The sequence below is a fragment of the Parasteatoda tepidariorum genome, chromosome 3, assembly GCF_982258835.1.
Source record: "Parasteatoda tepidariorum strain Cologne lab strain chromosome 3, Ptep-v5.0, whole genome shotgun sequence".
Taxonomy (NCBI): domain Eukaryota; kingdom Metazoa; phylum Arthropoda; class Arachnida; order Araneae; family Theridiidae; genus Parasteatoda; species Parasteatoda tepidariorum.
This window is the reverse complement of record NC_141757.1, coordinates 6682415-6706053: the sequence shown is the minus strand read 5'-3', so window position 1 is coordinate 6706053 and position 23639 is coordinate 6682415. Positions and strand designations below refer to the sequence as shown.

Sequence of the window (23639 nt, the reverse complement as noted above, 5' to 3'; positions counted from 1 at the left end):
CTACTGAAACCGGTTTGCACTTGTTTGCGATCGTGTATCAATTGGTTAACATTGTAATGCAATACGTTAAAAATAAATACAAATAGGAAGTATATAAGAAATCTCCTGAATTAAAACCTATTACATGTATGTTTAACTATAAAAGTATTGCGTATGAACTAGTGCAAAACATATAATAATTGAAAAACTACATTGCGTCAAATATTTTGGTCCAGTTATTATTATATACTAATATAATACCTGATATAATAAATATTCTACATTTATATAATATACCGTCTAATTTAAATCGTCGACGAAATTATATTATATATCGTCTAATTTAACCAATTGAAACACGAATGTAAGCAAGTGCAAACCGGTTTCAGTCGCGTAAAAGCAATAAAGCTGTATTGTATCACCTGATAATTAAGATTTTACATAGAATCTTATAGTACGTCTAATAATTTGGCCAATGACTAGTAGCATATTAATTTTTACATAAATTATTTAAAATAGTTTAATTGAAACATTTAAGGCTACATGTTACGTTTGAGTTATTGCATACTTTTCTTTTCAAATATGTTAATTTTCCCCGTGACAGAATTGCAGCGACCAGGCGACATTGTCGCAGAATGTTACAGAGTTCTAGCAGAAAAAGTTTTTTTTTCTTTTCTTTTTCTTTTTTAAAAAAATTACTCTTCTTTTCTACAGAAATTCACACGTAATATTTGAGTCATGCATTTAGATAATAACATTTTGACACGCTCAATTTAAGCTGATAGTATCGTAAATCGACGTTCGGTTGTATTTTCGGCAGTTATTGATATTGATTTTCACGTGGATTTTAAATATCCCGATATATTTCAAACAGAATGGAAAATTCGAATCTTGCATTTGAGTGTTTTTTAAGGCAATAATTCTACGGAAGTTTTGGCAGTTATTGCTATTGATGTCGCCATAGTTTTTAAACCCAATATTTTTTCAACAACCTAATATGGAAACGAAACACGCATTTGAGTAGTCCGATTCGCGTGATTTCGTCTACGATCTTTTTTCGGCAATTACTGCTACGGATTTTATGATTTTTAATTATTTTTTTTATTGTGATGATTATTTACGAAATGCGAAAAAGGAAATAATTTGCAAGAATAAATATAATAATAAATAACAAAATGCAAGAATATCACTCATAGTATTAAAATAATAAATTATTGCATGTTGAATTAAAAGAATTATATGTTTTATTTTGTAAACACAGCGCTTTTGTTATTTCAAATTAGTTACATATATGTTATTAAAAGTATTTTGCAGAAAGATATTAGTGCTAGAGATAATTATTAAAAAAATATTAGAGAATTTTGCCGCAGATAGCTCGAAAAAATTCTTAATGCAGAGATGCCTACTTGCTCCAGACAGCAAATAAATATTTTCGAGCGGTTGTTTATTAATGTGTGATTCTTGGTTTAATAAATTCAATTTATTAGTTTTTTATTCATGACTATTTCTAAGTAATTCGAAGACTTATATAATTCGCCACTTTATTGCAGTTAAGTCATGCTACACCGTATTAAAAAGTAAACAAAATTAGTCAAATATATATGCAAATTTTAGTTTGTAGCTATTTACCGTTTTTTAAATTATTATGGCGCGTCCGGCGCAGTTGGCATCTTTGTTACTGGTATAATTTAATTTCGTCTGAATGGTGGTTGCACGCTGCGCGTTGATTGCCCCTGATCATTAAAAGAGTTATTTCTTGAAAGTTTTATGGAAATGAATAAGAATAACGCCTCTGGACTTGCGTTTTACATCATCCGAAGAAATGTGCTGTCTTGTTGACTCATCTGCCTTTCTTTCTTTTTCTCCTTTTTTTTTTTTTTAAATGGGTGATTGACCTTGCATTAATCACGTACTATGACAAAAAAAAAGGACTTTATGTGGTGGAAGTGATGAATTGAGCAAGCTCTAAAGATAATCTAGAGTTTCTTACCATTGTCCTGTTTTTGAGATTTTGTGAAAATTACTTAAAACCCAAAAAGTTTCGATGCTCCTGCGATTGAACTATACATTCATGCACGCTTTTGAATTTCAGATTTGAATTTGAATTTTTTAGAACATTAAATAAAAGTAATTGTCTGCTCACACAAAAAATACGAATTTTACATTTATACTTAAAATACAGTGTTTGCGTAAGTTACAATATAAGAATAATAAAAACACAATAAATACAAAAAATAATTAATTTCATAAAAAAGAAAAACACACGAGAAAAGAAAATAATTTTCTCACAATCAACAAATCGATAACAAATCAACACTCGCCATGTCGTCTACTGTTAAACAATCCTTACAACTATAGTTCGTCTATGTTAACAACTCCCCATGCCATTTGATTGGAGTTACGGCGGTTACTATAGTTACGAGGTTTAACCCCTGTAGCAGAATTTTTTAGGCTTTCTACGACAGCACTAATATCTTTCTGCAAGATACTATTAATAATAATTAATATACATGTAATTAATTAAATTTTTAAATTTAAATTAACAGAAGCGTTGTGTTTACAAAAAAAAGAAAAACCTATTTGGATATAATAAAATTTTATGCATTTGATGATTATGTAATTTTTTTTTTATTCTAATGTCAAGGGCGATATTCTCATATTTTTTCAAACATTTCTACGGAAAAGAAATTTTTTGTTTCAATATTTTTTATTTTTCATTCTTCTCATATACGAATCGAAAAATTTTGAACATTTCTTTCCCCTCCGATGCGCGAAAAAGGCATCTTTTAAATATATAATTTTAGAGAAAGAAATTTCGAAAATTTTGCTGAAAAGAAAATTAACCAGAATCTTTTAACCATCTTCTTTGAATGAATAGCCGTTTGCTATTTAAAGTTCTGAGTAAACATAATACATAAGATTTCTAGTTCATCTTTTGTCAATCAATTTTTCAGTCTTTCTATTTTGATAACTATGAAAATCCCTAAATTTCCCTATGTATGAAATATTTAGTACATTATGAAACAATTATCATGAAATTTATATTATTTTGCAAAATCTCCTGGTTTTTTTTCTTATCCATGTTGGCAACTATGTTTGCATGTTATAGTTATAAGTAGCATGTTATAGTTTATATATTGTCGAGTTATAAGAGTGAGTACTATTAACTGGTAATTTAATTTTATCGGAAGTTTCTATCTACAGAATATTGACAGACGTTTTTGTCTCATTCATACCGTGCTATTTGTGTTTAAGTATTATCGGGAAGAAAGGTGTAAGGGAAAAAAGAAATTCCGGAAGCATTGTTTCCGGAACGTCAGGAAATAAGCTTTTTTTGCCCCTTTCCGGAAACAACAAACTCCGGTATCTTTTTAAGTTGTGCCGGCTTATTGCGAATTGTGATGATCATTTGTGACGAATTTTTCCAAAACTGATGTGCAATTTCAATTGAAAGCAAATTTCTCCCAATACTTCATCCAGAAGTTCCCTTGTCTTCTAGGTTGGGTTCAAAATGACGAGGCTGCGGAGTTGAACATTAGTTGTAAACCGAAAAATTGGGTCGGCTGTTCAACGAATGTTATAAAAACTGATGTGAAACAAATTCAACCTCTCTTTAAAATTCTTCAGAAACTTTAATCTCAAGCCAGGTTTATGATAATGTGTAAATTGGTAGTTTCTAAATCGCACTTACCTACTTTTTAACAGGGTACGTGATTTTTTTTATTTAAATTGGATTTTTATTTTTTTCTAATAAGAGAACTTTGATTTATGATTAAAAAAACTTTATAAGTGTTTAATCAAAAATTAATATTGAAACTATATTATAACAATATTTTAGAAGTTCTAACTACCTAAAACAATTTTTCATTATAATACATACCTTTGAATGCATAGCAACCATTTTGAAACAAATGCATTATTGAAATTTAAACACTAGATGAAATAGAGAATTTAATCCCTATTTTCGGCATATTAGGGTAATTTCTTTTTAAGGTAACTCTACATTTTCCACCAATAAAATATGTAGATTTTAATTTCATGCTTTTTCAATCGAAAGGTAGAATTTTAATTAACATTATTTTTTTGTGAAAAAAAATCATGTTTATTAATTACTTTCTACAGCTATGCAAGTCTATATTAAGACAGCATTAAATGTTTACTTTAATCTGTACTTTCAATCTCAAGAATCAAAAGATTTTTAAAAATGCATTTTCAAATGTGTTGGAATTTAACACACACCAAGAAAGAAAGTAATTTCTTTAACCAAAATTATTAATGCAGCAATTTATTTAAAATAAATTTTAAAACTAAGAAAAGAAAATAATAAAAGTATCAATAATTTAAAACACTGTTTTTTAACTTTTTGAATCAATATATTTACATAAAAAAATCAGTTGATTTAAATCAAATGATTTTTTTAAACAATCAGTTGATTTAAATCAAATCCTGAAGATTTAAATCAAATGATTTTTTAAAAAAATCCTTGATTTAAAATGATGATAAAATCCATGATATGAATCGTGATTTAAATCAAGCTGATTTAAATCAACAAACCCTGCTTTTTAACAACCATCAATACAAATGTTGTTACATGCTGTTTTTTAGGAAATACTGAAGGAAATATTCCATAGACATATATTATTATCGTTAAAAAGGTTTAAGAACTTCAAAAGATTTTTAATCATGTGCATAATATATGCAGGGTAAACACAGGGATTTTTTTTCCTGATTTAAGTGGCACCCGTGATTGTGTAGGAAGAAATCCCCCCCCCCTTAAGTATTAAAGTAATTTTCCATTTCCTCTTAAGTAAATGTAAATAAAAAAATTTAAAAAAAAACTGTGTTTTTTCTCTTAGAATATCTAGACACTTTTAATAGGGTTCCTACTGGTCAGGGAGAACAAGGATAACCTGGAATCGTCAGGGAAAGTTGCAATTTTTTACGAAAACCTGGAATATTCCTATATCATACCTGGAACATGACCAGTCTTAAAATTGTCAGTAACAGTAAACAGTTATTGAGATTCAAGTTAAATAATTCTAACATTTATTTCAATTATTTGTTATAAAAATTTCGCATTTTAATCAAACTTAAATGCTCCCATCCTAATTAATTTATATTTTTTTACACTGAAAATCTAATAATTCACATTAACAAATTAAAGAATCAAAGTTTTTGATAAAAATAGGGTCTCAATTTTTATTGAAATTTACCTGGTATACCTGTCAGAGAATAAGTCAGGGAATTTTTTTTTCGAAATTGAGTGGAAACCCTGTTTTAAAGATATAAAACGGAGTTTCGATTTCTTACAAAACATTTCATGGGGGAAAAAAAATTTCTATGCAATCATTTTGCCAATTGTTGTGTGGTGGTTCGATAAACTGAAAAATTATAGTGAAAGATCTTTATGCTTGTTTATCTTCTTATCAGTCAAGTAAAGAGAAGGCTATCTTTTTTTATCAACCTTAGGTATTAAGTGTCCTGGAATTTTTATCCTATACTGTTTTTCCTTCGCTTTGTTTCAAAATTTCGCCTCCATCTTTAACCCAATTTAGGCCAAAGGTGCGCACCATTTCAATAAATATTTTTTGTTAACATTGTGACGAATATTTTTTAATAAATTTTATTTTTCTGCTGTTGTCAAGGGTTCTGAAGACATTTATAAAATATCAGTAATTCAATTAGAGTAAATACTTTCTGTTGTGAAATTTTTAAAATATTCAAGCCTCGTAACTTAAACGGTTATTGACAAATGAAATTTTTTGAAAAGGTATAATTATTCCTTTCGAGATTTATCGTATGTTTTTAGGATATATTAAAGTTGCAAGTCAGCAAATAAGAAATTAATAAATAAAATAAAACAAATTTCATAAAAAAACAAGCTTTCAACTAGGGGCCGTTCAAAAAGTACGTACATCCCGAAGGGGGGTGGGAGGGGATTTGCTATTTTGTACGGTTTTGTATGATGGGGAGGGGGGGGAAGTATTATACAAAGTACGTACACAAAGTTGGGTGTTATTGTTTAAATAATTTAAATTAATAATATATATTAAATAAATATTTAATTTTATTTAAAACAGAATTATTTTAATTTTTATGAAAAAGGGGGGTAGACTAATTAAATGTACGTACTCTAAGGGGGGGGGAGTAAGACCTTGTGTACGGTTATGTACGAAGGGGGGGGAGGGGGTTAAAATTTCTGCATTTTTGTGTACGTACTTTTTGAACGGCCCCCTAGATGATTTGTTGATTTAATGAATGGTGCATATATGTACCATTTTATTTCTTAAATAAAATATAATTTTTCAGGCATGAAATTTTTTTGTGTCTTATTGAATGTAATGCAAGAAAATTTCAATTAAAATCGCACCACATTTTATAAAATTTCTATGCTTGGCCTAAAATGGATTAAATAGTTTTTAATTTTGAAAACGGTGTGTCTCATAGGATTTTTGTGTCACTAAATTAGGGATAACAAAAAAGTTAATAAATAAATGTATCAAAGTAAAAAAAAAAAAAAAAGTTATAGAAAAATAAACAATATATTTTTTTTCGTGGATTAAATCCTACTGATTTTTATTATTGACGTCCAGCCACTGTCGGTTTACTAAACAAGTACACTTCATTCAGCTCAATTATTACAAAAACAAATAATGAATCCGAGTTAATGAATGAATGAAGTTAATGAATGAAAGTTAATGAATCCTAAATTGGGTTCCGAGGAATAATACTAATGGTTCCGAAAGTTTTTTTTTCCTTAAAGAAATAGTAGTAATTAATCCAATTAATAATCGATTCGGTTGTTCAAATGAACTGACTTATGTAAAATATTAATAATGAAAAAATGTAACAAAATTAATATATATATTTTTTCAATAACAATATTATTGAAAATGTAGAGTTTCACCAGCCCATGGGCCGTATTACACGAAGCCAGTCTCTGTAACTAGACAGTCTCTTAACTCTAACTCCTTTGATGTATGACGTCAATGCATCAGTTTCCATTAAATGCTGATACACGCTTTTCGGAAACGCTTTTGTCACAAAAGCTGCTTTCGGGATCTTGCTCATTTCCGAATCGTTTCTTTAAAATTGAGTTCCGCAACAAGGACAGACAAAATACTCAGTAAACGAAAAAAAAAAAAAAAAAAGTTTGCATGTTTTTTTCATTTGTAAATGACGCCGGAAGTGATTGCGAGCAAAACTTTATATTCCATTTTAACTCTAACAATAATTCTCATTTTATTAACATATATCATTTTATTAACATAACATCACTAAAGTAGTTGATGCTTTTAACAAAATAGTATACATTAAATGGTTCTTTTTGAAAATTCGTTTTATTTTCTGTCACTTCCTCAAATTCTTTATATAAGGTTTTAATAATGATTGTACTTTTAAAAAAAATCACAATTCTCTTCGAATTATCAATAACTCTGAGAGTACAGAAGTGGAGATTGATCGTTTTCTGGTTCAGGTCGAAATTACGAATGGGTGAATGAATGAGTTCGCCCTTTAAAACGGAATATGACGTGTGCGTGTGTGCCGAAGAAGAATTCTTGGCTGTAGATGGCTCCACTAAAAAACAAGAAATGCACACTCTGCCTTAAATCCGCTTGGTTTCACAAAGCTGGCTCGCTGGAATTCGAAACAACAACAACAAATCACATATTGATGCGGAAAGATTTTCAAGGCTAGATTTTTCGCTAATATGCACTAATCGATACGTGATTCATAAAGTGGCAACTTGAAATTTCCACCGGAAATACGTTTCAAATCAAGTAAACCCTTGTTGGAACTTACTGAGTCATAACAGGTATTTTCAAATAACATGTTACAGCTATTACGATACAAAATCATACCTGTTACAGATACCAGCATTCAAAATATCAGGTTAACGAAAATTTTATCAACTGTTCTTTATTTGAGCAATCCGGCGAAACATCTTTTTTTTTCTTCTTCCAACAGATAGTTTTTTTTTGTTGATATTTATAAGTATACTATTTTATAATAACTTTATGGGTGTTAGAAAATAAGACGAAGAGTTTTTTTCATATGAATTTTATTAATAATATCGAAGCAACTACTGTATATTCTTTTCTCTTTTATGGTTTTAGTGTTTGATTTCGGAGAATTCTTTTCTGCCTTGATTATTTGTTAGAAAATCAGCATTATGATCAGGAAACATTTTTGTTAGCATGTTTAGAAATAGTGAATAATAATAGAAACAATTTAATACAGTTTTACGTGAGAAAAGTGATGTAAAAAATTTGCTTACTAAATTTGAATCTGTTAAACAACCATTCAATAATTTAAAGAGCTTAAGGAATTGAGCAAAATTAATTTATAAATTTATTATTTTTAAAGTAAAAACAAGTTGAAGTTAGCACATCATATTTTGTATGCGTTAGGACATAACTAGCATTTTTTTCACTTTACAGAAAAAAGCAAAGCAAAAATTCAGCATTTATATTTAGACAAAACACGTTAAAATATTTTAAGTAAATTATGTAATGCAGAGTTGCCACAGGCGACTTAAATGCAACTATTTTCGGCTATGGCAACTTTTTTTTGCCTGGAAAGGTTAAAAAAAGAAACTATTTCCAAGAAAAGGAGATTATTGGGAGACTTTTCTGTACACCTAGCGATGTTATTTTTAGCATAAATTGGGTTAGCAATAATTTTCAGGAAAAGGAGACTATTCGGAGACTTTTCTGTACACCTAGCATTGTATTTTTTTTAATTTTTTTTTTTAGTATAAATTGGGTTAGCAACAATTTTTAGGAAAAGAAGACTATTGGGAGACTTTTCTGTACTCCTAGCGATGTTTTTTTAACATAAATTTGGTTAGCAACAATTTTCAGAAAAAGCATAAATTGGCATAAAAAGCATTTTTAGCATAAATTGGGTTGAATACCTGCTGCCCGCCGGAGCTTCTGATGACACTGAATTTTTTTTCTTAAAAAATAAACAATTTTGAATGGCAAATTTGAGTCATCACTTATTAATTTGTTTAATTTGCACAGATTCCATTTAAGTCTTTTTCGTTTCTCGATCGGCTTTTCAATGGTTATTGCTGCGAAATTCCATAAAAAAAACAATTTTTAGTACGATATTACGATGCGTGAATTTAAAAGGGAACGTTTTTTAGAAAAAGTGTCTTTTTTTTTAATGAAAAAGTGAATGTTTTTTAATGAATTCTAGTAATCAAAAGTATTTATTTTTCTGCAAATATACTATATTGTTTTGATAAAAAAATTTAGTGCTAGAACACTAAACGTTTCTATAAAAATTATCATATTTGCAACCCACTGGACTAAATGGATCATGGTATATCGCAATTAAGTCATTGATAAAATTTAAGTCATATTTTTGATGAATTTTCGTTCATATTTAAGGCAACTACACTGGTTATCATAAATTAAGGAAAATTCACAAAAATCGCGATAACTCAAGAAATTACACATGGAATTTTATGAAACTTACCCACAATATACAACACATAGTAAGGTATTAAACAACATAAAAAGAAATTATCAGACACTAATAGTAGTATAGAAATTAGCACATGTATAAAATAAACAAATTGGAAGTATCGGTTTGCAATAGAAAAAGTACCTTTAATATGGAATATGATTGCCTCTAGAAGCAATACAGCACAAACAGCGATGTGTGATGCTTTCAATTATGCGGTCTATCAGTTCAATAGGAAGTGAGAGCCATTGCTCTTGTAAAGCAGTTGCAAGCGTGGCAAGGGTCTGAGGGGGCGGATTGATGGCAGATACACGCCTCCCTAGAGCATCCCAAACGTGCTCGATAGGATTCAAGTCCGGGGATCGAGCTGGCCACTCCATGCGAGTAATTGTTTCCTGTTGAAGATAATCATCAACAATGCGAGCTCTGTGTGGTCTTGCATTATCGTCCTGTAACAGGAAGCAATCACCAATTGCCCCGGCATATGGGCGCACATAAGCATCAAGGATGTTGTCTCGATAAACCTGAGCATTCACGGTTCCCCTTGGAAAGACATGGAGGTATGTGCGCCCTCCTAAGGATATGCCTCCCCAAACACAGACACTGCCTCTTCCGTATGCATCTCTTTCACGGATGTTTGATGGATGATAACGGGTCCCAGGTTCTCTCCATATCAAATAACGTCTACTGTCACTTTCTAGACTAAACCTGGACTCATCCGTAAAGAGAACAGGCCTCCATTGATCTGACGTCCAGTGGACATGTTGTCGGGCCCACTGCAAACGGTCTCTCCTATGGCGTGATGTGAGCGGCACGCAAATGGCTGGTCGTCTCGCATACAGACCACCTTCGTGGAGCCTTCTGCGCACAGTTGACGTTGACACCAACCTTCCGGTGGCTGCAGCAAGAGAGGATCTAAGATGTGTCGGAGTAGCGGTTCTATTCCTGCGTGCACTTAATGTCAAATATCGGTCATCGGCACTGGTCGTAACAGTTGGCCGTCCTTGACTGAACCTCCTAGATGCCGAATCTGTGGTTTGAAATTGCCTCCAAAGTCTATGAACCACAGATGGACTCACATTTAGCCATCTGGCCACTTCTGATTGACTCTGCCCTGCCTCTAGTCTCCCGATGGCTCTCCATCGTAGTTCTTCAGGCAAATGATGCCTAGAGGTCATTATTACGAATTGGCTATCTCAGATTTTCAATGTCGCAATCACAGTAAAATTTGTGTGCTTTCTCTCAAACTTGGACTTTTATGCTCCAGGCAGATGACGTAAGCCGAGTGCAGCGCCACTAATTTGCATATTGCAATTTTACTCAGCTACTCTTAGTGGACAACATATGCAAATTTTGCACGGTTTGGCTTACTTTTGAAAGAGTTATCGCTATTTTTGTGATTTTTCCTTAATTTATGATAACCAGTGTATATTCATAGTTTTCGACAACTATTTTTTTGCTTTAGGCTGCTAAAAACAACTATTTTGTTCATTTTTTTCTGTGGCAACCCTGGTAATGTAATACTACATGAAATAACTTCTAAATAAATTTCATGCAATTACATAAAGTGTAAATTTTATACATTAAATTCTTTATATTCTCTAGTCTGAACTTTCATTTTTTTTATTCATGCTTCGTGGAGAATTTAGAATAGGATTTCCCTGAAACACGCTTCTTGTATTCAATTTCTCCAAACGCGTTCGATTGTTAATCAACAGTGACCGGTATTCTAATTCAACTGTAACGTTAGATCTCTATCGAAGTGAAAGAGTATCTTATTGTATTTAGATTTCAAAATTATTTTAATTTTTTTTAAACGTTTCATTAAAAAAATTTAGATACTAGTAGCAAATAATACGAAACATTTTTTAGGGGTCATTCACTAATTTACATTTGTAATGTGCATTTACTTTACATATCTCTATAAATTCGGTGTGATATTAATCTTGTTAATGTTTTGTTGATTATGGTTTTATAAATTATTTTTATTCAAATCTAAAAAAAATACACTCGTAAGGTTTTTTTAAATAATAGTTAAATTAAATTATAATTTTGAATTAAATTTTACACATTTAAATAGTTATTATTGAATATAGATAATAGAATAGAATGATAAATAGAATGAGTCACTTAGTATTTGAATATCTTTATAATTGTGTATAAATTGTATTTATGATGACTAATATAATCAAGAAACGAATTCTTTGTCAGAAACTAGTTATTTTATCATAATCATGTAAAGTCTTTGAAAATTATTTTCCATTTTGTTAATGTGTGTAATGCTTAAAAATATTTTTTGAGTACTTAAAAAGTACTTATCTTTTGTTGAGAAATTTGGCTACACACCCTGGTAGAACCCAAGGTCTTATGTTGCTCCATCTCTGTGGTTGGTGCTTAATTATTAATCCCGAGCCACTAAACTGTTTTTATCAAAGTATTTAAAAAATCAAATTACAATGAAATTAAGAATTTTTTTTAATAAAATGTTGCCCTTATTTGTATTATTACAACGTTTTTATTAACTTCTTTTTGTATTTGTAATGAATGAAATCTTGCAATCTGAATTTTGACTTCTTTTTGACAAGCTAGAGTGCACAAACCTATAAATGAGGTATGTGCCTGATGGCCAATGCAAGTTATAATTGTTTCTAAAATCGCTTATAATTCTCTGCATAGCTTGAGCATTTAAATTTTAATTAGACCGCTGGATGATAGTACTGAGCAAAATCGGACTACAGCAAGCAGCTGTATTATTGCTGAATTTTAATCGCTCAAGTTTTATGGAAGCTTTGTGCTGGACCATTACCTGGCCACAACAAATACCATTTTCCTCGAAATTCTATACTTCGTTAATCGAAATTTCGTCCATTTTTCCGATTAGCTACAGTGTCCAAAGTTTTAACTGAATGATAACGTAAGTTTAAGTTGTTTCCAGAATGTTGCAAGCAAAATTTATGTTCCTTAAATCGCCAACCAACCACTTTCTAGTAAATTTGCTGACGGAAAACTAAAGCACTAAACTAACAATTAAAAAAAAAGAAGAAAAAATGATTTTCTTACAGTACTAATTAGATGTAAAATAGTATGAAAATGGTTATTCAATTTCAGTAACACCTTGCCGCAGTGTAAAGAAAATTTCGTCACTGGCATGCTTATTTGTCTCTATCACAATTTTTATGGAGGAAAAAAAAAGTTAATAAAGCAAATTTAAATGAAAAATTACAATACAAAGAATGTTCACAAATGTTATATAATGTGCTGTTTCATTCCTGAGATGAAAGACTTCCGCAAAAAAGCGGAAATCCGCTTTTTTCTACTAATTTTAAAAATTTCCGACCATGTTCCAAAATCGTAAATTTTTGGATTATTCGAGTCCAATTATTAGAGAAACCCCCCTCCCCCTATGACTTCCGAAACCCAAGCCTCCCAAACGATAGTCTTGGAACGAACTTTTTTTCCCCTACAGCAGTATTTCCCAAACTTATGACTTTTGTGTACCATTTCTAAATTTTTCGTAACACTGTGTACCACTAATAAAAAAATGAATGTATTTTTTACTATAAAAAAAATAGCCAAAAGTTAAAAATCACAACTGGCTGTTGACACCACTAATTATAAACTGTTAAAACCGCAAAAAATAGCCAGTAGAAAAATACGTAATCACAAATTTTCATGGTTAGATTTGTTTTTAAAATTTTTTTTTGTTGAAATTTTCGTTTGTTGCAAGATATTGCGCATAAGATCGTGTACCGTTTCTAAACTGTTCCCGTACCCCTGGGGGTACGCGTACCACACAGTTTGGGAAACACTGCCCTACAGTAAGTAGCAGGGTTCGTTGATTTAAATCAGCTTGATTTAAATCATGATTTATATCAACTGATTTTTTTAAATATATATATTGATTTTAAAAGTTAAAAAACTGTGTTTTAAATTATTGATACTTTTATTATTTTCTTTTCTTAGTTTTAAAATTTATTTTAAATAAATTATTGTGTTAATTAATTTTAGTTAACGAAATTACTTTTTTTCTTGGTGTGTGTTAAATTCCAACACATTTGAAATTACATTTTTAAAATCTTTTGATTTTTGAGATTGAAAGTACAGATTAAAATACACATTTAATACTGTCTTAATATAGACATGAATTTCGATAAAAAAATACAAATGTGTAATCTTAATTAAAATTCTACCTTTTGATTGAAACAGCTGGAATTAAAATCTACATTATAATTTATTGGTGGAAAATGTATATTTCTAAAGCTTGAGGTTATATAAAAAAGAATTATACCCTAATAAACCGAAAATAGAAAGAAAAAAAAAGGCTAATGAATTCAGATATTTTTTCCTGATATATTGTCATTCTTCCCTTTCAAAATCTATTTGAGGCAGTAGAGTTATTAACTGGTATTTTTTCTCATAATATGTTTACAGTATCTTTGACATTTTCAGATTTTCTATAAAGAAATTTTGTGAAAAAAAATTCCAATGAGTGCATAGATTTTTTCAAATTTTTTTTTTAGCCGATCTATTTTGATATAGAATTAAAAATGAATATTTTAATATAAAAATATATAGATTAAATATTTATTTATTTTTTGATGAGTGACTATATTTATAAACACAATCTGTTACATTTATTTTGTCATATTAAAAATCAAGAGAAAAAAAAACAATTTTAAATTAAAATTATGGTTTGCTAATTGAAACTTAAATTTAATAGTTAAAGAGTCTGTCCAAGCCAAATTTGCTACTGCTTAGAGTACCTTCATAAATTCAACTTTAGGAATAAGTTCACAAAATACTTTTTTAAAAAATTTTATTTTTGTGTTTCTTAAGAGACGAAAAAGTCCATATTTTTGTGTTGATTTTTTAATATTATTTTTAATTTTCGCAAATTATGTCTAAATTTTCACAAAATAAATACCTCTCAGAAAAACCTAGACAGACCCCTTTCATTAAATTGTCTATTTCATCTAGTCTTCAAATTTCAATTATGCATTTGTTTCAGAATGGTTGCTATGCATTCAAAGCTATATATTATAATGAAAAATTATATTAGTAAGTTAGAGCTTCTAAAATATTATTATATTGCTTTCATATTAATTTAATTTTGATTAAAAATTTATGAAGTATTTTTAATCATAAATTAAAGTTCTTACAATGTGTTTGAATAAAAATAAAAAAAATCAGGAACCCTGGTAAGTAGCCTCCTGAGACAGAATGATCATCAGGAGAAAATGGGTTTGTAGCAGTTAAAAAACTCGCAACAGAAAAACCAAAACTGCATTCTTACACTTTTTATAGTATAGTGATCACCCTTATTTTCGAGCACTGCTCTTTGTCTATGACTAAAATAAATATTTTCTTCTTTTTGGTGCATGTGAAAAAATGTTTTTTTTTTTTAAATCTTCATTTGATTTTATTATATTTTTCACTTTTCTTTTTATTTGAACTTATGTATAAATCATTATTTTCTGTTTGTTAATACTTCTGGTTAATTTGTGTTTTCTTTACAGGATCAATATGACAACTTAGGGCATCATACGCTAAGAGGAATTGAATTTTTAGAGAAATATAATTCATTTTTAAAGGAAAGGTGTGCAATAGAATCTGAATATGCTTATAAACTTAGGTTTGTTTTTTCACTTTGACTTGTTAATCTTTATTTGTGTATTTTAACATAGTTTTTCACAATAACTATAAAATTCGGAGGTACTCATTCTAGTGTCATAAAATTTTAGATTTTTTATGTTTTTGAACTTTTTTTAAACGCATTCTAAACAAATATGATAAAGGTTTATTTTAAAAAAGTTAAAAGAGTTTATAAACAATAAAAAATCAGTGTGCATAGGGTTTTTAAAAAGTGTTTAAAGATAGTTATGTTTTACTTGAATTTTTTAAAAGCCCTTAAAGGTGCTTTTTTTTATTCGAGGTTTGTAAATAGTGCTTAATTTTCTATCTTTTAAAAGAGATTTTTTTGCAGTGTCGATTGTCATTCTAAATTACAAAAAATGCATGATTTTCACAATGCAATATTTGTCAGAAACTAGTTATTTTATCATGATTATGTTTAAGTTTTAGTATGTTTGTGAATTTTATTGATTTTATGTTAAGAACTTTAAACGATAGAAAAAAATAATTTTTATTACTGCACAGATCCTAATTCTGATTTTTTTTTTGTTGGAAAGTTATTAAAAATATTTTTCAAGTGATTAAAAAGTACTTAAAAGGTGCTTATTCATTGTTGAAAAACCTGGCTTCGTAGCTTGAAAAACTATAAAATTATTATTTCATGGGAAAAACTTAAAAATTTGAAATATAATTTTATCGATGGCAGCCTTTTTATTTTATTGCATGTAGTAGGAAAGACATGTGCAAAACTGCTATTTCATTTCATACAAAAATATTGTTCATACATAAAGACGAATTATTATTTCTTTTGTAAACTAAAGAATAATTTAATTTATTGGTAATTGACATAAAAACTGAATTTACTCCAACCCTTGAAAGCTAGCTTTTTTTTCAATTGTTCTGTCCCCCCCCCCAAATAAAATTGATTGACCTTAACCTAGTTTTTAGCAATAAAGCTATTCAAGCATGACTAATTTCTGACTGTTTTTTCAATAAATGCCATACAGAAAATAGTTATTTGTTGCAAATTGATTGATTGACACTGATATCGGGGGAAAGATACTGTGACTGCTTAAAGCTTGTCTGAGAAGTAAAGTTGATCGGCTTGCAATGCTGATCTTCCAGCCAATAGCAAAAAATTGCAGGGCCTTAACCTACATGACATAGGCAGGAGGGAGTCCTGCTTCGGGCAAAATATCTTCGAGATTTCTATGACAAACTTTCCTAGCACTAATATCTTGCTGCAATGTACTTTTAATAATAATTTAAAGTAAACAAAGCATTGTGTTTACAAAAGAAAAAAATCTCTACTGGTATAGAATAAAACTGTATAATTTTTTTAAAATTGTAAATATATGTTTCTTATTCTAGTATTATGGGCGATATTCAAGCATTTTGTAGGGTTTTTATATCTCTCTCTATATATTTTTGTCTTAAAACGCACTAGTTCTTTCCTTTTTTGAATTTTGAAAATCATATTAAACGAAAATAATTAAAAATTGCTAAAACCTTGTCAGTAACTATCGGAAAAAAGATCGACGACAAAATCATGTGAATCGGACTCTTTTAAAAAGAGGTATACTTGTACTGTAGGGGGATCTTTAAAAATATGCTGGTTTTTATATAGTTTTATTATGTCATTGATATATATGTTATTCTCATCATTGCATTTTTATCTTTTAGGAAACTGGTTAAAAATTACCAGCCGAAAAAGAAGGAGGAAGAAGATATTCAGTCAGTGAATTTCTTATTTGTTTTTCAATCAAAAATACTCTATAATGTACTGTCAGTACTTTCAGTCACGTTTATAGTTCTGGCAATTTATTATTTATAATCAGAGTTGGTACAGTTAAAATCACTTGATTTTTTTAAAAATAAAAATAATTTATTAATGCTTTCTTAGAGCTTCAATTTTATTTATGATTCTAATTTACATTGCAATTAAATATAAATTTTGTTGATATTTATTTTTTTTTTTTTCATTACTTGGAAAAGTCAGAGAAAAAAATAATTTTTTTTTGTGTATGAATCCTGTGAACGTTATTCTTTTATGATAACTTTTTTTCAAAAAATGCTGCAATGTGTAAAAAGTTAAATTGATATTTTTAATGTTTAAATTTTTTTTGTTTTAACTTGAACGATTTTCGTTTTTGTTTACATCTAGCTTTTCCTATTTCAAAAACATTTGTTTTTATAAGAGTTTTTATTATTAAGAGGGTTTTTATTAGACTTTATTTTTCACTTTTTCTTCTTGAAAACATTATTTTGTGAATCATATTCTCTTAAGGTTCTTTTCTGTGAACATTATTCTTTTATGGTCATATTTTTTTCAAAAATGCGGCTGTGTGCAAAAGTTAAATTGTTATTTTTAAATACAATTTTCGTTTTTGTTTCTATCTAGCTTTTCCTATTTCAAAAACATTTGTTTTTATAAAATATTTTATAATTAAGAGGGTTTCTGTTCAACTTCATTTTTCACTCTTTCTTTTTGAAAATACAGTAGTTGGAAAACTGTTATGTTTAACTTTAAAAAATTTTCTTTCAAAAATTAAGATTGATTTTTATTTTTTCTGATTTACTTCTCTATGTATTCTTTTTCATGGATGTCAAGTGTCAGTGGGGCTTTCACATTGTCTATTCAATGTTTTCTCAATTCATTGAGCCACGATCCATTTCCGCTTAGCGTCGATCCAATAGCGTACGAAAGGGGCAACCATTTTGCATGTTTGATGAAATACTTGTGGGTCCACATGTGCATATACCAAACTGGATTCGGTACGATTATTGCGCTCTCATGTGCAACTCTGCATTTTGCATGATATTCTCAATTTCAAGCTTCATTTTCCACCCTCTGAAATCAAACTGAAAAATCTCTTAATCACTTTTTAATGGTTAATTATAATCAAGAAAAGAGTTCTTCGTCAGAAACAAATTATTTTATCATGATCATGTAAAAGTCTTTGAAAATTATTTTGCATTTTGTTAATGTAGAGTGTTTAAAAAGTACTTTGTGCTGATTTTTTGTTGAAAGATATGGCTGTGCACCCTGTGTAATAACAAATATTTAAATGAACTTTTTTAGATTCTCATCTGCTGTAGCCTTTGTAAAAATGTTGAATGAGCTGAATGACATGGCTGGACAACATGAAATCATAGCTGAAACATACTCTGGGCAAATAATGAAAGAAATTTCAGATTTATTTAGAGAGTTAAAGGATGAAAGAAAAAAGGTTTTATGTTATTGCAATAGTTATTAATTTATTTTGAGAACTTCTGTGCTAGAGTTTTGTAAATACAGTTGGACCTCTATTTAACGAAGTTGCTAAATCCCGATAATATGTTCGTTATGTGTGAAAAATTTGTTCATGAAATACTTAAACAACACAAAACAGTTTTTAAATTCATAAACCATAGACATAATTAAAATAGCAGTTGATACACTTTTATCTTGTAAACTACTATCTTCTATTTATTTTATAAACATTAACCATAAAAGAAATCTGCATGGAAAGCAAGAATGGAGCAAAATATTATCCAGTGTTACACTATCATGCTACATATATTTTCAACTAAAAAAAAGCTAAATTTATGTATAAAATCATAGCTGCATTAATATAAAAGTAATTTAAACATACATTACCACATGCGTTCTTAAGTTTAATTGTTAAAGATAAAATCAGTTAATTTTGAGTTTTTCGTTTGAAATGCAAACAAAAAGGGAAAGGGATTTTGCTGCTTTCTCTAAAAGTTAAGTGACTTCAAAAATCAACTTCCCCCTTAAAATATGTTAACAAGTTTGAAATGTTCTGAAATATTTTGGAAAATATGGAAAGTGGATCTCAAAGAAAAGTTCGTTAAATAGAAAACTCACTTCGCTGTTTGGAAGTTATTTTACATAGAAATTTCCAAAATGTTCTTCGTTGCTCAAAAAAAAAAAAAATCTTAAAATAGAGAACTTTGCAAAATGGAAGCTCGTTAAATAGAAGTCCGACCGTAGTTAGTTTTTATCTTATACACGTCATTACACAATTTAAAAGTATTTTTAAATGTTTGAAAATTATGCCCACCATTTTCTGATTTAAATTCATTAAAACTAATACATAGCTGCCAACTTTACTGGATTTTGCCAGTTTCTCCTAGTGTACTGGTTTACTTAAAATTCTCCTGGTTTTTGTATATTCTAGAAAATTCCCTAAAATTGAGTAAGTTTTTTTTAAAAAAAATCCTTATTGAAATAGAATGTTTGAACAGATTATTGCTTGCTTGCTTGAGTATTTAAATAAGTATTAATAATACATAATGAAAAGAACCTCATTTATAGAAATCAGTTCAAATCTTTTTTGTTCTAAAATGTTCAAATTATTTTTATTCAGAACTCTCTTTTTAAATTAAGAAAAATCTTTTACTTATCTTTGAATTAATTGCCTATTTTTATACAGAATTATGAGTAAACATAATACATAGTAACATTTCAAGTATGTTTAATGTATGTTCAAGTATGTTTAATGTCAATCATAACTGGAAACTTTTGCAGTTTTTCTGTTTTGATGCCTATAAAAATCCCTAAAATTCCCTATGTGTAACATATTTATTACATAATGCAACAATTATCATGAAATTTACATTATTTTGTAAAATCTACTAGATTTTTTTCCTATCTACGTTGGCAGTTGTGCTAATATCATAATTAGAGCTAACGTAAATAGTAATTATAAAAATAAAGGAAGTATTTGAAAGCAAAAAAAGAAACTTTTCGCATGACTTAGCTTGTGATGTGCACCTACCTTAAAGAGTGGCATTGGCTTGCCTTTTACTTTTTCTAATAGCGTGAAAGTAACTACATAATGTGTGGAAATTGTGACAACCAGAAGGCAAAGGTTCAAATGCTAAATCTCGATAATAAATGTATGTAAATTCGGTCCTTACAGACACTTGCAATGAATTTATATTTTTAATGAGGAATATGAAGCAATGCAAAATGCATGATGAACATCAAAAATGTTATTGCATCATCAATCTACAAAAGTGTGTGGATGGTTGCAAAAGAATCACTGTGACAACAGAATTTAGTAATCAGATTAGAAGCTTGAGTGGCAATTCTATTTAAACCCACATTTGATTCGCATAAGATCGATGCACCCACTATTTAACTGAAATAAGCTATTATGATTACACAGCTGCCAACTCTACTGGATTTTTCCAGTATCTCTTGGTCTACTGGTTTAATTGAAATTATCCTGTTTTTTGTACAGATTATTGCTTGCTATCTTACTTGACTATTTAAATCTAATACATAATGAAGCAAACCTCATTTATAAAAATCAGTTGAAAACTTTTTTTTGTTACATAAAATGTTCAGTTTATTTTTATTCAGAACTCTTTTTTTTAAATTAATTAAAAAAATCTTTTAAGTATCTTTGTTCAATTATGTACCTTTTGATATTCAAAATTATGACTATACATAATACATAACATTTCAAGCATGTTTTATATAAATTATAACGGGAAAATATTGCAATTTTTCTATTTTGATGACTATAAAAATCCATAAAATTCGCTATGTGTAAAATATTTAGTACATTATGCACCAATTAACATGAATTTATATTATTTCATAAAATCTACTGGATTTTTTCTTATCCATGTTGGCAGTTATGTGATTATCAAATATTAAATTTAAATTATAATCTATGATGTTAAATGATGCGATATAGTATTGCTTTCTAAAATTCCTCTCCATGTTGACAAACTACACGTTCACCCAGACAGGTGTAAAAAAAGAAACCCTAAATGTAGATAAATGTAAAAAATGGTTAGTAACATTTGTAAATCAGCCCTTTTGACGTCTTCAATCGGTGGAACATTTCAAATTCACCCTTTATTAATTAGATATTTTTGTTTACTTTATGTTATGTTTTAAAATAGTATTTCCTAATATGGATTTTTTTTTCTTTGTAGCATTTGAACGATGGACAGAAATACCAAACCAATCTCCAAAATTCGAGATATTCTCTTGAAAAAGTAATAAAAAAATTCCTTTATGTTTTTTTTTTTTTTAAATATCTTTAGATGTAAATAAAAAATTATTTTTGGCTATAAAAATTATACCAAAGGATTAAGCAGGTTTTGAAGTCAAAATTCTTCTTCACATTTCACCTTGTATTAAAATCTGGTGAAAGCTTAAATAAAAAAGATTTTTTTCTATTTAGTTTGCCCCTACATATTTGTATTAATGAGGACTTCTTTTTTTATTACCCAATGATGAGAAGTTGGTGAAATCATTTTTTATAATTTTATTCCTTAAGCAATTGCATACCTGCCAAGTTTCCTGTTTTTTTTAATGAAGACTCCAGTATTTTACAACTATCTGCTGTTTACCTGTATATTCTCAAATGTCTCCGTATTTGTTGAAGAAATTTAATTAAAATAATTTTTTTTTGGCGATTAAATATCCATTGATGTCAAAAATACTTCTCTTATTCCTCAACAGATGGTGCTATTGCCAGTACTGCAGTATGTTGAGTGTTAATAGTGTAAGCCGTGATGACTCAGGGGATAGAGCGTTCACTTTCCAATGCGGTGAACCAGGTTCGAATCCCAGCAATGGCAGGTCAATACAAATTCTGCATCTAGCTTGCACCTACCACACTGTTGATGTGAAATATCCTCAGTGGTAGACGAATCATGGGTTAGAATCCCCTTGCTATAAGGCTAACCGTGGGAGATTTTTCTCTTCATGCAGGTTAGATCCATCATAAAAGTCCTCCCTGAAGTTACATTTCTCCCTCTTCTTGATCCAGGAGTTCCCTTGTCCTCTGGATTGGGTTCAAAATTATAAGACTATGCAGTTGAACATTAGTAGTTGTAAACCCAAAAAATTGGGTTGACTGTGCAACTATTTTATTCTCAACTTAAACTATTACATTTATAAAATAAAATAGTTTAAGTAATTATAAATAAGGGCTTAAAAAATCTTCTTTAGATCAAGATTCATGTACATATTTATTAACGTTAGTGCTTATATTATTTTCAGGGTATCTGCGCATCTGGAAAGTGATGAAAAATCATGGAAAGTCATGAATTTCACTATTAAAGGAAATTTGTTATGAAATGTCGTGTAACTATTTAAAAAAAATAATCGTGGATTTAGATTGCCGAAAAATCTCCTCCCCCCATTTTTATCTTGTTCCGAATATCTGAATTCATAACAAAATCACCACTCACAGTTATATTTTATTAGAATATAAAATGTTTTTATCGTGTTTTTTAAAAATTTTAGTATTCTTTCAAAAATGAAAGAAAAATAATTTCTGGAACAAATTATCTTTTAAACTGCTGTGATTTAAGAATTTGTATTATTTTATTATTTTAAAATTCTAGATGGAGCAAACCAGTTATTGGCGAATTTTTTTCTATTCCGAAATGAGAAAAGAAAAATCAGGAGTATTTCTTTCCTTTTCGATGAACAAGAAAAGTATCTTTAGAATAAAATTCTGCAGAAATTTTTTTTTGCTTTTGTATTTTTTCCAGCTATTTTATTGTTTCTACTCTTTCTTTATGATGTTGTTTTTTAAATTTAAAATCTGTAAATATGAAGATGCATAGTATATCTGTTTTGGTTATACCTATCATTTAAATGAATGCAATTATAATGCTTTTTTAAATTGATTGTTGCGTTTTCGTCGGAGAAAGTAGTAACTTCGTTAAGTCGTGAAAAATTCTTGGAATTGGTCATTGAAAATCTTGAATTTGAAAATCTGAAATGTAGTAGATACTCTGTATTTTCAATTTTGAATTTCTGTTTTTGACTTGCATCTTTTTGACTTATGGACATAATGTTTGAAAATTTAACTTGTATATTAAAATCTCGATTATTTTATTTCTCCAATGTTTGCAGATATGTTATTGTCAGGGCTCATATAAAAGAATAATGTGTACAAAGAAAGTATGCAATATATTCTACAGACATTATACACATTTTATGATTATATTTATATCTGCAGTCAAATGCTTTGACATTTAATTTCTTTTATAATTCAGATATCTGCAGTCAAATGCTTTGACATTTAATTTCTTTTATAATTCAGATATCTGCAGTCAAATGCTTTGACATTTAATTTCTTTTATAATTCAGATATCTGCAGTCAAATGCTTTGACATTTAATTTCTTTTATAATTCAGATATCTGCAGTCAAATGCTTTGACATTTAATTTCTTTTATAATTCAGATATCTGCAGTCAAATGCTTTGACATTTAATTTCTTTTATAATTCAGATATCTGCAAGTGCTGGATTTTATATTTGCTCTTTTCTATGATTAATGCAGAGTTGATGCGTAGATTGGTAGGTTCTGTCAGTTCAGCTATTTTATCTTCAAGTTAGGCAAGTTAGTAAAGTATATCATCACTTAAGTGATGATATATTTGACAGGTTTTTGTCTAGATATTTCAATATTTGCCCTAGAATGTCTCTCAATAATAGACCAGTATCATTTTCTATGTAGGACCTTTATAGACTTAAAATTTTGGGTAAACATTGGATTATTTAGATTTTTC

The 23639-nt window shown here is 28.8% G+C and overlaps 1 protein-coding gene across 4 annotated transcripts in view; it reads left to right on the top strand.

Moving 5' to 3' along the window:
* Cip4 (formin-binding protein 1-like Cip4) overlaps positions 1-23639 on the top strand; it is a 78671-nt gene that overhangs the window by 17736 nt on the left and 37296 nt on the right. For all 4 annotated transcript variants that reach the window (XM_087158682.1, XM_087158685.1, XM_087158684.1 and 1 more), the window contains exons 2-5: positions 14970-15085; positions 16768-16818; positions 18167-18314; positions 21043-21105. In XM_087158682.1, coding sequence (XP_087014808.1) covers positions 14970-15085; positions 16768-16818; positions 18167-18314; positions 21043-21105 — 378 coding nt within the window. The remainder of the gene's footprint in view (positions 1-14969; positions 15086-16767; positions 16819-18166; positions 18315-21042; positions 21106-23639) is intronic.